This window comes from Lasioglossum baleicum, chromosome 4 (assembly GCF_051020765.1).
Source record: "Lasioglossum baleicum chromosome 4, iyLasBale1, whole genome shotgun sequence".
NCBI lineage: Eukaryota > Metazoa > Arthropoda > Insecta > Hymenoptera > Halictidae > Lasioglossum > Lasioglossum baleicum.
The window spans coordinates 21303597-21321747 of record NC_134932.1 but is presented as its reverse complement, the minus strand read 5'-3'; the positions used below and the strand labels follow the sequence as shown (position 1 = coordinate 21321747).

At 39.4% G+C, this 18151-nt stretch overlaps 2 protein-coding genes across 4 annotated transcripts in view; one reads left to right on the top strand and one right to left on the bottom strand.

The window, feature by feature from the left end:
* The first annotated feature begins 3702 nt into the window (after positions 1 to 3702).
* LOC143208105 (uncharacterized) lies at positions 3703 to 5290 on the top strand. The gene is made up of 5 exons (XM_076422189.1): positions 3703 to 3844; positions 4227 to 4370; positions 4483 to 4589; positions 4682 to 4811; positions 4884 to 5290. Exons 1-5 carry the CDS (start codon positions 3796 to 3798, stop codon positions 4964 to 4966), a joined length of 513 nt encoding a protein of 170 aa, XP_076278304.1. The 5' UTR covers positions 3703 to 3795; the 3' UTR covers positions 4967 to 5290.
* The window catches only part of LOC143208093 (roundabout homolog 2), a 46148-nt gene continuing 31806 nt past the window's right edge, over positions 3810 to 18151 (bottom strand). For all 3 annotated transcript variants that reach the window (XM_076422169.1, XM_076422168.1, XM_076422167.1), the window contains exons 8-11: positions 14745 to 15041; positions 14301 to 14639; positions 12090 to 14220; positions 3810 to 9548 (exon numbers count right to left, since the gene is read on the bottom strand). In XM_076422169.1, coding sequence (XP_076278284.1) covers positions 9385 to 9548; positions 12090 to 14220; positions 14301 to 14639; positions 14745 to 15041 — 2931 coding nt within the window. In that variant the 3' untranslated portion in view covers positions 3810 to 9384. The remainder of the gene's footprint in view (positions 9549 to 12089; positions 14221 to 14300; positions 14640 to 14744; positions 15042 to 18151) is intronic.

Sequence of the window (18151 nt, the reverse complement as noted above, 5' to 3'; positions counted from 1 at the left end):
AATTTTTTTTTTAAAAACCGGGTTTAATGGTTCATCCTAAAATATGTTTTGTATTTCTTAAAAAATTTTTCTCGTTGATTTTTAAAGTTAAGGTAGTCCAGAGGGCCCCCAACACAAATTGATTTTTAGTCGAACCATGCTCAATAAACAATTACGAAAAAATTTATAAATATTCCATTTAATAGCACACATGATTGAGATTTTTTTCAGATTTTTCAGATTATGCAGACATGTTTAAAAAAATTGAAAATCTCGAAACATTCGAAGAAAATGCATATTTCGTATTGAACTTTTCGAGATACCAGTTTTATAAAAATTCATTAGTCCGATATTATTGAAACAATTGTCCTTAATTTTTCTCAGAATTTTTTATAAATTGTATCGTTAAAAAATCAAAATCAATTTTTTCGATACTTCTTTGTTGATGTATTATGTAATACTGAATATTTTTATAATCAGAAAAATAATGTACAGACTTGATAATGCAATATAAAATATTTTATTTACGTTATATTTCAATATACATATGTGCATCACTCCTAACAATTTTGGTAATCACATAATTATTGTAACGACATTTTACATATATCAGGTCGTTAAGTATGAAACTAGACAAATAAAACACAAATTTCAAACACATTTGTCAAGTTTCATACATCTCCGGTTACGAAAATCGATTTTAAATGGTCCCTGCCTTTCTATAACATAACAAAAAAAAAAAAATTAGTTAAAGTCATGATTGTAAAGTATAGAATAAAATATTAATGTATAACTTTATAGTATGGTTTATACTTATCTTTTTTCTTTCAAGTCATTCTTGAATCTGCTAATATTGATTTTACGTTATCGCGATTTTAAATGGTCCTCTGCCTTTCTACAACATAAAAAGAAACACATAGTTAAAGTTATAATCACAAAGTACTTACAGAATGAAATATTAATGTAACGGTACACTTCGCTTTTGTTTGAAGTCATTCTTGAATCTGCTATTTCATTACCGCTGATACCCACGTGTTGCTATATTCAAGGAAAAAGTAGACATAATTAAAATCGTAATTCTAATTGCAATCTTGTAGGACTCAATATAAATAGTAACGTATACTTATCTTTTTTTATCGATGAATATGGTCACTCACTAAAATAAATTCCTAATAAGATAAAAAAATGTTAAAAACCCATTAAAAAGTATTAAAAACGCGACAAAGAAACTGGAGGCTGTTTACTATAATAATAATAATAATAATAATAATAGATTTTAATTTCCCATTTCGGGGTACAAACGCGGACCTCCGCTCCGCTTACAAACTTCACCTTGCTTATCTCTTCATTCTTAACTTAAATTTACACTTAAACGCGATAGAGAGAGAGCCCACCGTTCACTCATTCCTCACACATTCTTCTTCACTCATTCACATACTCTGGACCCCCGGTTCCGCTGCTCATCCTTTCTCTCATCTCTTCCACTCTCTTCATCCATACTGGAGGCTGTTTACTATATGAACTAAACTATCGAACGATTAACGAAGAAAACACGACCTCACTAGTTCGTAAACGAGTGCAAAGTTAATTGTTTATAACTTTGCGAGGGCGATGAATTTTCATATAAATGCTTTCTCGACATAAGGGATAAATGTCTGTCATCGACAGACATGGTGCGACTAGACTCCTGTCTAGCTTTCAAGGATGTGCGCACCACACACATGGAATTTAATAGGCCAGCGCCTATTTTATTCCTTTTTCGAGATTTTATGTCGGGAAGCAAAGAGAAAATTCGCTCGGCCTCGGCATTCGAGTGCGGAAGACATCTGACCGTGTTTATTAGAGAAGTTAAAAGGGGGAAACGAAGAACATGATTCGGGTCTGTTTGGTTACAGATGTCTACATTCTACAAGAATGAAGAGATAAGGAAGGTGAAGTTTCTAAGCGGAGCGGAGGTCCGCGTTTGTACCCCGAAATGGGAAATAAAATACTATTATTATTATTATTATTATTATAGTAAACAGCCTCCAGTTTCTTTGTCGCGTTTTTAATACTTTTTAATGGGTTTTTAACATTTTTTTATCTTATTAGGAATTTATTTTAGTGAGTGACCATATTCATCGATAAAAAAAGATAAGTATACGTTACTATTTATATTGAGTCCTACAAGATTGCAATTAGAATTACGATTTTAATTATGTCTACTTTTTCCTTGAATATAGCAACACGTGGGTATCAGCGGTAATGAAATAGCAGATTCAAGAATGACTTCAAACAAAAGCGAAGTGTACCGTTACATTAATATTTCATTCTGTAAGTACTTTGTGATTATAACTTTAACTATGTGTTTCTTTTTATGTTGTAGAAAGGCAGAGGACCATTTAAAATCGCGATAACGTAAAATCAATATTAGCAGATTCAAGAATGACTTGAAAGAAAAAAGATAAGTATAAACCATACTATAAAGTTATACATTAATATTTTATTCTATACTTTACAATCATGACTTTAACTAATTTTTTTTTTTTGTTATGTTATAGAAAGGCAGGGACCATTTAAAATCGATTTTCGTAACCGGAGATGTATGAAACTTGACAAATGTGTTTGAAATTTGTGTTTTATTTGTCTAGTTTCATACTTAACGACCTGATATATGTAAAATGTCGTTACAATAATTATGTGATTACCAAAATTGTTAGGAGTGATGCACATATGTATATTGAAATATAACGTAAATAAAATATTTTATATTGCATTATCAAGTCTGTACATTATTTTTCTGATTATAAAAATATTCAGTATTACATAATACATCAACAAAGAAGTATCGAAAAAATTGATTTTGATTTTTTAACGATACAATTTATAAAAAATTCTGAGAAAAATTAAGGACAATTGTTTCAATAATATCGGACTAATGAATTTTTATAAAACTGGTATCTCGAAAAGTTCAATACGAAATATGCATTTTCTTCGAATGTTTCGAGATTTTCAATTTTTTTAAACATGTCTGCATAATCTGAAAAATCTGAAAAAAATCTCAATCATGTGTGCTATTAAATGGAATATTTATAAATTTTTTCGTAATTGTTTATTGAGCATGGTTCGACTAAAAATCAATTTGTGTTGGGGGCCCTCTGGACTACCTTAACTTTAAAAATCAACGAGAAAAATTTTTTAAGAAATACAAAACATATTTTAGGATGAACCATTAAACCCGGTTTTTAAAAAAAAAATTTAGTCCAAATTTCGCTTTGATATCTTTTTTAGATCAAAAGTTATAGCAAAATGTGCACCGCGCCGCGCCGCGCCGTCCCGGGATTCAAATGCGCGCCGTCTCCAGATCCCGACTTTCCGACTCGTGCTTCCGAAACTTCGGCAACATGAAAATTGGTGAAAATCGAAGGAACGCGTCGCTGACGCGTTCGGTCGAGCAGGTAGTCACACGGACATGGTAGAGGTACGCTTGGTGTGTAGCGCGCGTGCAATCGAGCATGCACTCACACGGGCAGAGTTGAAGTACGTTCGTGTGTAGCGCGTGCGCAGCAGAAGCTACGGCGAGGACGGTCCGTCAGAGAGGGGGAACCTGTGCTGGAGGGGAAGCGTCCTCGCGTCCCCGATTCTGGCATCACTGTCTGGCATCACTGTCACAGAGTGGAGTCCAGTGGAGTCCAGTGGAGTCGACGTGAGTCGACGTCGACAGCCCTGATCCTTGTTGTTGAGTTGTTTTCGATGTTTACGAAAGAAAATTTGAGCAACTCTAGTTTTTGAAAAGCGAATATTTTCAATTTTTGTGCATAACAAACAGAATAAAAGATGGGGTCTGCTGACGATGGACAATTCCAAGTTTCTTATTTTACGATGAGTACGTACGACGAGCAAGTACATAGACTTATACATCAAATACGTAACCTAAAAACTACCAAACAATTCATAGGGGTATTGTAAACATGTATGTATATTCCTTGGTCAGAATTGTCATTCTCTTGAATTACTCTTCGAGTAGAATTCTGTTAACGTATTTGTAGCTTCTGTAGAACGTAGTTAAACATATTGTAGATACTTTCTACTTTGTCATGTTACGCGCTTCAATAGTTCTAAAAGCATATTGCACCGAGGATTATCGTCGAAGAGTCGTCTGAAACATACTACCTAAATATGTACCTATAGTATTTTCTCCGCAACGATACATTCGTCGTTCCGATTTCATTTAATTACGCACAACGAAATCTTAAAAATTTGCACAGTATGGTCTGCCGTTGCATCCGTGGGATGGTACATAGTGGCAATTCTAATCTCTCTATGGTACGCTTCGCCTTATATTCGAGAGAAATATACAAACTGGAAGATGAAAAGAGAGGAGCAAGAATATGCTGCAAAATATCACAAGAGTAAGCTCGACTAGAACCTCAAAGGAAACCGTTCAGGCATTCACCATTGACAAACGGTAGAACGTTCGTCCATTTGAACAAATAATAATAACAACATTTTGTTTTCATTTAGATCCAGATCTATTGCAGGAGAGACTATCGGCTGTGGAAGCTTCGAGGCAAAAAATGCAACAAGAATATTACGAAAAATGCTCAGTCACACTGAAAGATAGAGAGGAGGTGAAATCATTTCTAAATTCAAAGCTTTTGTTGTAGTTGCCGAATAGAGAAGTAAAACAAAACCTTAACTTGTTTATTATTATATTTTTCAGCGTGCGGAAAGAAAGAGAGAAGCATTGAAATCGGTGGACACTCAGTCTGGTGGGCTAGGTCATAGATTGGGATCAGAGACGGATGATCGATTATCTTATCCCAAGGGAAAGCCTAACACGATGAAAAAAGGTTCGGAATAGATTCAATTGAAAGGTCTTGAAATCGATTTCGAATCGGACTAACGTGCAAACTCTGTTTCAGAGTACAATCCATTGATGGGGGATACTTCCCGTGGATATCGACCGCCGAAGCGAAGTTGCTGCGGAAAGGGTGGCTGCGGATAATTTTCGACTAGCATAGACATAAAAATTTTCTTTTCCACAAAATATCTCTTGCACGCGTATTCAGTCTTTTCTTTTCTTTAAAATAGCAAATTCAAAAATAACTATCTCTAATTATTTCTACATATTGCTTGGTACTTTAAATACAAGATATAGTTGGATTGTTTACTTTGACATAACGAAACTGGCACGAGTCAGTTATACGGTGGAATAAAAAGAATAGAATTTACATTTTTCCAACAAAAAAAGAACACAACGTATCGATGCTGTAACAATACGAATATCATTGTTTTGGTAATACATAAATTGAACGCTGGGGAACGAGGAGTTTCGACTGTTGTCTTTGATTCCTTGATTTTCTCTCGAAGAAACGTCGTTGTTGCTTGCAACGGTTGTTTCATGGAGCTCCCCTTGAACGCGAGAATTCGTTCGGAACGTAAAATGGATGAAGTTCGAGATTTCAACATAATTTTTTTATTAATAATTGTTACCTGTATATTATGTAACGTTTCCTTATATCTTATACGTCTTATACATACGTGTACGTAGTACTTGACAATAATGATCCTTATTCCGTAATTATCTACACTTGTGCGCGCGTGTCTGCTGCGTGTATGCGTACATTGATGCTTCGTATTCATCGACTTTATTCGCATTCTTGTTTCCTGCAACTCGATGCGCTCGAACTGGACATTAATTCGTGTTTCTTTCGTAATAAATAAGTTATTGCCTACAAAAACGTTTTTCCGTTTCCTCCTTACGCGCATTATTTACAAAATGTAAAGAAGATTTAAGCTAAATCACTCGTCAGCCTTCGCGTTTAGATTCAGACTTAGGAGCTAAAAGACGCTATTAATCAAGAAGATTCGAACTTGCTTGTCATCGAATTGCATTAGCATTCGGATTCGATCCGATCCGCCGGCTGCGGATTACTAATTTTTTTCTTTGCTTTTTCATTTTATTTTCATCGTTAAAAGTTAATGATATGACACGCGATCAATGTCTCGCTGCTGTAAAATATATATTGACGACCTACGATATATCGATAAACTCTTTTACGCCGATGCGATCGATAGAATTCTGAATCTCGACGATCGGTCTTCTCGACAGACTGGAGAAGAGAGACTAGTCCGTTAGTTATATATTGGCAGTCAGGCAGGCAGTGGGGCAGTTAGTTGAGCAGGTAGGCAGGCAGATCGGATAAACGCGTTTACCAAATCATTTTCATTTGTCGCGAATCGTTGGGGAACTGAGTTCATCGTACATACAATTTACTTCTACGAATACGAATCGTCAGTCGGGATTACATGTAATTTGGCTGTATCGCGAACGGAAGAATTTTTAGGCGACCTTTCTCGTTCGAAAGGTAAACGTCGTGTCCGGCGTTTCGATTCTCGGCGGGTGGTTTTACGATGGACACGACTCGACGCGGTGATCGACCGTCGACCAACCGAAAACTAGTTGCGTTGCAAGAACAAACGGACAAATGTAACAACGATTTGGCCCGACGGTAATTATGGAAAATTATGGAGAATCATGGAGAATTACGAGCTACGTATGCCGGTGGGAGGTAGGAAATGGATTGGATAGGACCGTGTACGGATCAAGAACGAGATAGTCGGCATCGCCGATCGTACCGCGACTCACCACCGTGATACATGTCGCATAAAACGACCCCGACCCCGACCTGTACCCGCGTCCGTATCCGTACCAGTACATACCGTGTACACGAATCTTTCTTTGCGTTAAGAATTTTCATTCGAACCGCGAAAGTCGACGCGTCACGCATTAGGTGCATACACGTTACACGTATGATACAAACGGTGCCGCGCGAACCATCGTAACAATCGCGCGAGCTTGGAAAACTATAAAAATAACGTATTACTTTTTTTTTGTCTCGCAAATTGATAGGATGGTTCAACGGCCAAGCAAATGTCCGTTTACTCGCATAACGAAAGTACCGTGAGCTCTCGATCGCGAACCAAGTATTTTCGTTTGCTCTTTCTTTTCCTTTCTCTTGTTCTTGTTTCGTTTTCCGGTAGCCAGGTAAGTTATTACGGTATCTCTAATGTACTATCGATCGTTCTTTCGTACCGCGAAAAACCTCGAGCGCGATCATAATATTTACAGAACCGAAAAAGAAGTCGTTAGTCGTTATTATGTCGTTCATTGACATGCCTACTCTAGAACGGCAGCCATTTACTTTTCCTTATTAATCTTGGATGAAATTTGGCAAACTCGGCGTACCTACGGTCCAAAAAGACCCCTCCCCTCCCCCCCGCACTATACGGAGGCGATTCGTTCGTTAACGGGTAACGTTTACGGTGAATGTCACTTAAAATACGTGTCCTACGTGCCTACGATTCTCCGATTCGAGTTCTAATCTAAACACGCTACAAAAACGAGAACCCCCGAGAATCGATTGATCAAACTTTCTCGCTCCTCGGCTATCTGCTGGATGGATTACACTCGCGTCTCACTATACACGCTACGAATCGATCAATTTCATTTACGAACTTTGTCTCGAACGGGTGATTTAGGCTTCGATTTATTTCTTTTTTTACCTTTATATTCCTCTATCTTTTATACTTATTCTTAGCAATAAGTTTCTATTCCTTATAATTTCTAGTACCCGGCAGTATTTTCAGTATCGGTCTTTCAAAATTGGTAATTGAACTATCGTCGAGTCGTCGTTTCTCGCCGTTACCACGCTCTCTTCTTTCACCTTTCTTGTCCGTTTTTATTCATGCGTTTTGTCTTTTCTCGTTTCGTTCGTCGAACCGTTAAACTAATCTCACGTGGGTTTTTGAGCGATCATCGATGCGAATTTTCTTTACAAAATTTACTTCGTACAGTGTCTCGTACACGATATTTCCCGTACCTCCGTCCGCCATTCTTTCTTTCCTCCCACCCTTCCTTCCTCCCTTTCCTTGGGAAGCAGCGCGTATCCAAAGTCGTCGAAAAAACTAAATATATATGTGTATGTATAATAGGTACATGCATGTATACTCGAGCGGATTCGCTTGCGATTTCGATTTCGAGCATGATATTGAAATCGTTCGAACGTGCGACGCGTTGCGCCGTTGAGCAGCCGCAATTCGATCGCAGTCGGCGATCGAGATTGTTCTACGTAACGTTCGACGCGTTGTTTCGGCAGTTTGTTGAACAACAACGAATCACAGACCAGGAAGCGTGGTTACGATCGCGTCGTCGCCTCGACCGGCGAAAAACCGCGGAACGCGCGACTTGTACGATACAAAATTCCTCGATATGGCAATTTTTTTAATCGTTCTATTCGTTCTAGCATTATATTATATTATATTATGTTATATCATACAATATGTTTGCACTGGTCGCTACGATCGTTGCGGAAACTCGCTTCCCGAGAGAAACTGTGCCGTCGTGTCGTGCCATTGTGCGTCGACACATGGTCGAGCCATACGTCGAGCCTGTACGTGCGTCGGACGCGCGCGACCAACTTTTGCGATTCGTCGCTCGCAAACAAGTTCAGGAACGTTGTGCGTGTGTGTCGTGAAAGTCAACGCACGCACACGCGCGCCAGCGCACACACACTTTACGCGGAACGTCGCGACGAGAATTTCGAATCTTCATAAAATAAATGCCGTCGCTAGATCCAAGTGTGCGCGCGAGCGGATAGTAATTGAAACGTTTACGCTTTAGATTGTAAATTGTAAATTGTAAATTGCTATTCGCTCCGCGAAGTAGGAAAACAACCTATACAGATACACCGTTCAACGTACACCACAATTTTCTCACGCTATAATTTCTATTTACGCAATCGTAATCGTAGTCGTAGTCGTAGTAGTAGTCTAGACGTCTAGACGATGCTCGTTTTTCCCCGATCAAGCATACGATTCGCTCGCTCACCTTCTTTCTATTTGCGTGATTGCATTCGACGAGGCTAGAAGCTAGAGACGAAATTGAGAATATCTGGACAACTCGAGCATGGAAGTGTCGACCGGTCGTTATATTTACGTATATACATAGTGGAACGATTCTAAAAGAAAAAGAAAATATTACCATGGCTCTGAACAGTTTCCGTACCTGGCAGTTAGAGACGTTCCATCTCGTACCGATTGTAGAATAAAGTCTGTATTTCTTGTTCGATTTAGAAATTGTGCTGTATGAGCGAAAATAAAGTGTGGTGCGCGAAACTGGAAAGCACTTCGAGCCACTGTACACGCGCGCGACAGGGATTCGGAAGGATTCGAAGAAAAGCAAGAGAAAAGAAACGAGAACGAAAGGAGAAGATGACCGAGCGACCTATGTATAGGTGACATCTCGCGGACACGCGACCAGTTCTTATAGTTCTTATAGATTTTATAGTTGTTGAAGGAATCGGTTCATCCGTAGACGATAATCGAGAGCAGCGGCAAGGATGCGTTCGTAACGTTGTCGCGTTAACCGTCGCAGAGATCCGCTGGAGGAACGTTCGAGTTGCTACCTCCGACGAATACGTTGCTCAACTTGTTGTACCTTTGACTTCCGGAACTGCTGACCGTGTTCGAGCCCGTGGAATTGTGTTGAGAATAACCGCCGACTCTGGTGAAACTAGGCACTTTGTCTGTTCAAAGATAAATATAACAGTACCGTTTTAGAGAATATACATAATACATATACATGTATGCACTGTACCCGTAAACATATGTACGCGTACACTACCTCTCAAAAGTATCCGGACACTTCCATTTTCTCTACAAAACGTAGTTTAAGTTAGTAGCAGGGCCGGCCTTCTCTATAAAGGAGCCTGGGTGCTAGAAACCATTTGGGGTCCCAAATACTTTTTGTAAAGAAAAAAATTTACAAACACGAACATACAGGGTGAGACCGAAGAAACAGAACACCTAAATATCTCCGTTACTTTTCGTTGCACAAAAAAACTTCTTAGGACCAAGTTACACTGTTTGAAGGGCCACATGTAACGGTGTAAGGGAAAAAATTTTCAAGGTCGTTTTTTTTACAAGATTTCAAGGTGATTGATATTTTTTTTAATGGAATGAGGTATTTTTTAATACATCAATCGATGCAGCTGGACATTCGTTATAAAAATGTACTAACCCATGTATATCGAAAAGTTAGTAGTTCAGGAGATATTTCAATTTAAATAACTCTAAAACACCATTATAGTTAGTACTAAAACGTTAGCGTTTACTTGCTAGTGTAAATTGAAGAGTTGAAATTGAAATTGACGTTGAAAATGAAATTGAAGATTTGAAATTAACGAATTGAAATTGAAAAACTGAAGTTGAAATTGAAAAATTGACGTTGAAATTGAAACATTGAAATTAAAGAGTTGAAGTTGAAGGGTTGATATTGAAATTGACGTTGAAATTGAAAAATTGAAACTGAAGAGTTGAAGTTGAATGGTTGATATTGAAATTGAAAAATTGAAGTTGAAATTGAAGTTGAAGGGTTTCGATATTAAAATTGAAAAATTGACGTTGAAATTGAAGAGTTGAAATTAACGAAATGAAATTGAAAAATTGAAGTTGAAATTGAAGGGTTGATATTGAAATTGACGTTGAAATTGAAAAATTGAAATTGAAGAGTTGAAATTGAAAAATTGAAGTTGAAGGGTTGATATTGAAATTGACGTTGAAATTGAAAAATTGAAACTGAAGAGTTTAAGTTGAAGGGTTGATATTGAAATTGACGTTGAAATTGAAAAATTGAAGTTGAAAAATTGAGAAGTTGAAGGGTTGATATTGAAATTGTAAAATTGACGTTGAAATTAACGAAATGAAATCGAAAAATTGAAGTTGAAATGAAAGATTAGAAATTGAAGTTGAAGTGGGAGAGATAAAATTGAAGTTGAAATTAAAGTTGAAATTGAAAATGAAGTTGAAGAGTTGATATTGAAATTGAAGTTGAAATGGAAAAATTGATGTTGAAATTGAAATTAACGAATTGAAATTGAAAAATTGAAGTTGAAATTGAAAAATTGACATTGTAATTGGAGAGTTGAAGTTGAAGGGTTGATATTGAAATTGAAATGGAAGAATTAAAATTAAAGTTGAAATTGAAAAATTGAAGTTGAAAATGAAGTTGAAGAGTTGATATTGAAATTGAAAAGTTGACATTGATATTGAAATTGATGTTAGCGTTTGCTTACTTGTGTAACGTCTTAATACGACAGTAATGGTGTTTTAGAGTTATTTAAATTGAAATATCTCGTGAAGTACTAACTTTTCGACATACATACATAGGTTAGTACTTTTTTATAGCGGATGTCCAGTTGCATCGATTGATGTATTACAAAATACCTCATTCCATTTAAAAAAATATCGATGACCTCGAAAATTTTTTCCCTTACACCGTTACATCTGGCCCTTCAAACAGTGTAACTTTGCCCTAAGAAGTTTTTTTGTACGACAAGTAACGTAGATATTTAAGTGTTCTGTTCCTTCGGGCTCACCCTGTATATTACTAATACATGTTTATTTAATGCGTGATTTTGTTTTTGCTAATACATTAATTACTTTAGAAAAATTAGATTTTAGTTCTTGATCGTGTTGGGGCCCTCTCAATCGCGGGGCCCCGGTGCATAGCATCCGCCGCACCCCCCAGATGGCCGCCCCTGGTTAGTAGGAAAAATATTTAGGACAATTTGGTTACCAGTCATTATTATTGTTATGTATATTGTGGTATCATAGCATAATTGAATTTACTTTTATGCACAAATTGTATGCACAAATACGAAATCTAGTGGAACGAATGGAATGAATTTCAAGTTACACTTTGTATCATTTCTGAAGTGCAGGGCGAATTCAGAGAATTTTTCCATACAAATAGTAATAATAAAAAACTAATAGAAAGATTACCGCGATCAGTGCAAGCGGTGATATCTAATCGCGGTTGATACGTCGACGAATCTCGTATTTAATCTTACTTAGTCTAATATTGGTAAGTTTCCACATAGGTAGTTTTTAACTTAAAACGTTAGATATTCCGTAAGAAAGTAATAAAAATCGATGTTAGTCACTATTTCAGATGCTGAAGTAACTTCTATGCGTTGCTGTTACACATTTCGCAAGTGTCCGGATACTTTTGAGCGGTAGTGTATACGTGGAACGGAACGCTACGATACCGGCGTAGTTACACTAACCTTTCCCACGATTATGCCTCCCCCTTTCCTGCGAGCCGATACTTCCGGATTGCCTCGGGGGAATACAAGAGTAATTGCTATCACCGCTACTGTAGGTTGGCGAAGAGTTTCTAGTATTTCTTCTGCGCGGACTCCTGCCGGTTCTGCTTCGAGATCCAGTTCTACCGTGAAGACAATTCGCTGACGTCGCGGTGAACTGATCGTTGTAGTCGAGCGTGTTGCCGTAGAGGCAACTCGACTCGGAACAGGAGCAACAAATGTCCGAGTGCGCGTTCGAGTCGCACGATTTTCTGTCCCATTCCTCGGTTTCCGTTTGGTAAAGATTCTCTGTCGGATAACAGTCCTCGTCGTGACGACGATACATGTTTTCGTTCACGACCGATTGTTCCGAACGAGAATCGGTTCGGTTCACGCGACAATACGCGCTCGAATCGTAATCTTCGAGCGGCGAGTCGTTCCGTTGCCCGTACAAGACCGAACCGCTCTCGTACTCGTTTTCTTGGCTGTTGCACTTGTACTCATAACGTTCGAATCCCTGCGGAAGCGCGGGCAACAACGGTGGATTCGTCTGCGGAGGCAAGCTCGTGTATCTGTTTGGCTGATTAACGTTGCTCGATTGCGGAACAGCTCCGTCCGTCTGCTGCTGCTGCATTTGCTGCTGATGCTGTTGCTGGCAATGATTCGAGCCGTTCCAAACCAATCCAGAACCGCTCAAGTTGTTGGTCGCTCTAATCGGTGGACTCGGTGGACTTTGAGAGTTTCCCGATCCGGGACCGGAACCGCAACCGGACCCGGACCCGGATCCAGACCCAGATCCCGAATTCGAACTTAGACCCAAGCCCAAACCCAGTGGCAATCCCGAACCGGTCATCGAGTCTAAATCGTTTTGCCTGTCGATGCTTCGTTTTCCCAGATGAGGACTGAACGCAGATTGATATTGTTGTTGCTGTGGTTGTGGTTGTTGTTGCTGTTGCTGTTGCTGCTGTTGATAGTGATGCTGATGTTGATATTGATGGCCGAGTTGCTGCTGTTGTTGCGGCGACTGTTGATGGTGATGATGGTACTGATACTGATGTTGGTGTTGGTGTTGGTGTGGATGCGGATGCGGATGCGGATGCGGATGGGAATGCGAATGAGGATGGGGATGGGAATGCGGATGCGAGTGGGAATGCAAATGCGTCGCTCTGGTCGACCCGAGGGATCCCTCGAAGGAAGGTGGATGATCCGGTGGAGGAGGTAGCATGTCGCACCAATTCGGCGGTTGATTCTCGCTTGGAAGCGGCATTCTGTACTGATGTGTCCTTCTGTGGGATTCCGCGTTCTCCTCACCGTTGTAGATGCTACCCGTGTTGTCGCTGCACGGCGAGATCGTCGACTTGTTGCGATCCAAATTCGAATCGAGACTGGAGTAATCCGGCTTGAGGCACGAGTCGCTGGAATTGGACTTGCGACCGCTGGTCTCGGCCGCTGATTCGGGACTACGCGTCGGCATGCAGAGCGTGGTGGTGGCGTACGGTTCCGGTGGAGCCTGCAACTGTTTCCTCGTGTTGTAGAACGTGGTTAGATTGACCTCGGCGTACTCCGAGCCCGTCATTCCGACGATACCGGGCGGCAGGCCCATTTGATTCGGATTGCCGAGAAGCTTCGTTTCGCAGTCCTTGTCGGTGGTCGAGGCCTGAAGGGTGTTGCTCGGCCGCCAGCCGCGTTCCAACCACAGGGCGTCCTTGTTCAGCTGACATATATCGTTGGCCGTGCCGACGGGTACGTTCAAGTGGCCGAGCTGTTTGCTCATCGCCTGTCTTCGCCGAACATAGATGATCCCCAGAAACGCGGCGACGCTGATCAGCATCAGCACCGCCGTAATCATCAGTACCAGAAACCACGTTTCGCTGATAACGGAGGCGGTCCTCTGACTCGAATCGGTTCTCGGCGGCAGTTGCGTCAACTGTCTAGGATCCATGTTCAGAATGGTCGGGCTGGAAAACGGGCCGAGACCCGCGCGAGTCAATCCCGCCACGCGGGCAGTGTAAACGTCACCGGTCGTTAAGCTGTTGATGATCACAGAAGTCGTGGGCGCGTTCAAGGACATCTGACCCAACACCTTGTTGTTCTTGTTGCACTTTATTTGAATCTGGAACGAACGATCGAGCAGTAAATTACCAAATCGAACCGTATCGCTTTCCATCGTATCGCATAGCATCGATTCGTTACCTTGTATCCTATCAATTGTCCATTTTGCGCGTTCTTTGGCGGCGGTGACCATCGAACGAACGCCGAGGTAACGTTTATCATGCCGACGTGAACGTTTTCGGGCGCACCGGACGGTACGTCTTCCATCGTGATGGCCAGTTTCACGTTGCTCGGTCTTCCTTCAATGGTTTTGTAAAATGGAACTAGAAAAAACTCGTACCGCGTGTACTTGTTCAAGTTGCTTAGAACGTAGCTGGTAGCTCCGGCGTTCAGCACCGTGACCATCCGATATTCCGGTTTATCGGAAACTTCGCGGTATCGTATATACAGACCTTCGACCAAGTCCGCGGCTCCGAGAATCTGAACGCAATTGCGAAAAAGAGCGAACAACTCTTATTTAATGAACCATTATTCGCAAGACGGTGTCCGGTGTACCGCAACTATACACGATTACGTTCTACTTACGTCCCATATAATTTTTACGCTGGTGCTATTCAAAGGTTGAACCTCTTTCAAGTAAAGAATCTCGCTGTTTAGACGATCCCTCGCGCGAATCAATTCGGATTGGGGTATCGTTTGTTGTTGTCGATCGAGATTGCTGTTGCTGTTATCGCTGTCGCTGCTGCTGCTACTGCTACTGCTACTGCTACCGGTACTGCTGGTCCGCGCTACGTCCGATAGAGGCCCGGGAAGCGAAATACCCTGACCGTTTCTAGCACGGACAAGGAACACGTAATTGGTGTCGGGCTTCAAGTTCGTTACCTGAAGAGACAGAGACAGAGACGGGAAGGGAGAGTGAGAGCGAGAGAGGAAAAGGCGTAAACAGATGCCTCGTTCATCTACCGTTTTTTCGTATTTGTAATTTCGCACTTATATAATATGTAATATGAATTATACAAAGAAAAAGGAAGAAAAGACAAATTGCGAGACAAAGAACAATTCGGCACGGGCAGACTTTTCTAGTTGCGGAGAGCGAATACTGGGTACCTAATCACTGGACTGCGGCGAATCTTTGTGCATTTATAGCAAAATTGAGTAGATAAAATTCAAAATTGTTGGAAAATTTTCAGAATGGAATATGTCAATACATGATTTCTCTATTAAAATCATTAAAGGAACAAATAACATTCAATTTCGTTTCTACTTCTTGCAATCGATGTAGACAATTTTTATTTCGCATAAAGATCCGCTGTTCTACTAATCACCTAATGGATAATGTAGATGATAGATACAGTCAACGGCAATACATAATAAGTGGACACCCTTAAAAATCGCATAACTTTTTAGAAATTGGTCCAAAGGACTTGAATTTTTTTAAGATGTTAGACCAGCTAGTTCGCTAGAGAATAAGTAAACAAAAATTTATTACGATTGCAATTGGTAGGAATTATACAAAATTTTAAAAAATGACGTTATGTCAACTTTTTTATCTGGGCCTGTAACGATAATTTAAAAAATGCGTTTTATAGATAATTTATATGCATACTGTGTGAAAATTTCATCGAAATCGGTCAACATTGCAATGAGCTACAAACGTTTACAGACGATCACGTAAGGGCGAAATGCCCTGGCAAGGCTGAAAATCTGCGTCTTTCATCCTTAAGCTTTAAACGTATGTAGCTCATTGCAATGTTGACCGATTTCGATGAAATTTTCAGTATGCATATAAGTTACCGAAATCTATAAAACGCATTTTTAAATTATCCTTACAGGCCCAGATAAAAAAGTAGATCAAAACATCATTTTTTAAAATTTTGTATAATTCCTACCAATTGCAATCGTAATAAATTTTTGTTTACTTATTCTCTAGCGAACTAGCCGATCTAACGTCTTAAAAAAATTCAAGTCCTTTGGACCAATTTCTAAAAAGTTATGCGATTTTTAAGGGTGTCCACTAGGGTGGCCCTTATTCTTTGACCAACGAATTTTGTTCACGACGCTCCCTAGAATGGTTCCTTTTGGTGAGAAAAAAATTTGTGTAAAATTTGAGATCGATCGGAAAAAAAGATCACGTGGCGCATTTAAATTGAAAATTTTGAAATTCATCGTAACTATAAAGTATTATATATCGTTGGATTTGTAATTTTTTTCTAAATAAGAATATGGCAAAATTATATGACCTTAATTAAAAAAAAAATAACGATGACCTTGAAATTTCGAAAATTTGATTTAAAAAAAAAATTTTTTTTTGCCATTATATTTACCATATTGAACAGTGCAACTTTCTCCTCTGACATTTTTTCGTATAACCACAAATAACAGATATTTAAACATATCCATTTATTACCTATGACCGAATATAATTTATTACGTTACCTCCAGATGTACCCCGTGGATCTTAAGTCCACTTTTTTACAATTTTACCTATCTTGAAATTCGTAGGCGCACACCCGGGAAACAGATGTAAACCCTCGTTATAAAATTTATAACCACCCGTACTTAAACTCCCACTCCTATTCCTACTCCTATCCTTACAAGTTTTTCCACCAATAACTTTCAACTCCATCAACCAATCATCACGTTTTTTCAAACAAACGACATCCACACCGAAGTAAGATTTAGATGTATCAGAGAACCACCGATTAGATCTGTCTGAGCTAACGAACTGCAATCATCAGTATCGAGTAAGCGAACATACAACCTCAAGTGTTGTCTTTGATCAACTATCACCTCAACTTACAAAATTGGACTCGCGATCATCGTCGTTCAATCCAGATTCGGCAGACGCGAGACGTTACAGTAGTCACACAGGAAGACTACTCAATTTCTATATAAATTGAGAAGCCCAATGGAGAGTAGAAGTCGCGAAAAACTGTTCTTATTAGAACATGATGAAAATCAGATAATTGACGCTAAGTTGCCATCGAAACGACAAGTTTTAGGAGTGCTATTTTATAATTTGCGGAAAATGAAATTGAACCTTCAGTCTAGTGCACACCTTGTTGTTAAAGAAGTGGAAGTGTTGTGGGAAAAGGCCAGAATTCCAGTTCAGTTAAACAGTCGCTGCGTCGAGAAATTGGAGTCATTATACCACAAGTGGAAGGTCTTCCAAAAGAGTTGTAAACGACGATCCCAGATACAAGATCAACAGGAACAAGAGTTTCTTAATCAATTAGTGATCTTTTAGTAGCGGCGATTATTATAAAAAATTGGTCATTTTACCAACTAATGTGGCCGATCACATGCAAGAGGACATTCAAGTTTTATATCAGACGAAAGTCGAAAATTTTGTAGCAGATTTAATATATTGACAGAATTTAAAAAAAAAAATCCAATAGTTTGGCAAGATGAAGATTCTTACAAACTAGGTTTAGATATAGTTAAGGCTTTACCTGTGGTCAATGATTCGGTAGAAAGAGCTGTTAAGCTAATACAGGATTACAATCAAATTTTAGCTCGCAATGAGGAAGAAAAGCAGTTGGTACTGCAAATGGTAAAAGATTACCGCCAGCAATATCCTGACGCAACGAAAACGACAATAACGAAAAACATGTGAATCGAACGTCGAGGGTCCGCAGCACAGGCGAACCACACAGCTACCTCCCTCTCAGGAAAAACCCAGAGGGGTAGCGTCATAAAATACGCTGGCAGCGCGGGTCCTTACAGCCACTTCGGGTCTGAGGACCCGTTCTTCCAGTGACTGTTGTCAAGTTTGGATTCTCTCTCTAGGTTTTGTATTGTTTGTATGTTCATTTAATAAAATGCATTCTTGGCGAGCGGCTTCACCGTTGATCGGCGTATAATTTGGTGACCCGCTCTGTCCTTCCCATCCTAAAAGCGGATAGTCTTACATTAGAATACAAGAAATAGTTCCTAATTACTCTCTATTCTGTAGAATATATTCAAAATATTCATTCACATATACTATAGTA

What these genes read in the sequence shown, in the direction of transcription:
- LOC143208105 (XM_076422189.1), top strand. Translation starts at nt 3,796, where the DNA reads ATGGGGTCTGCTGACGATGGACAATTCCAAGTTTCTTATTTTACGATG. An exon ending in TGCTGCAAAATATCACAAGA is followed by an intron (nt 4,371 to 4,482) that starts GTAAGCTCGACT and finishes GTTTTCATTTAG; the next exon opens with ATCCAGATCTATTGCAGGAG. An exon ending in CACTGAAAGATAGAGAGGAG is followed by an intron (nt 4,590 to 4,681) that starts GTGAAATCATTT and finishes TATATTTTTCAG; the next exon opens with CGTGCGGAAAGAAAGAGAGA.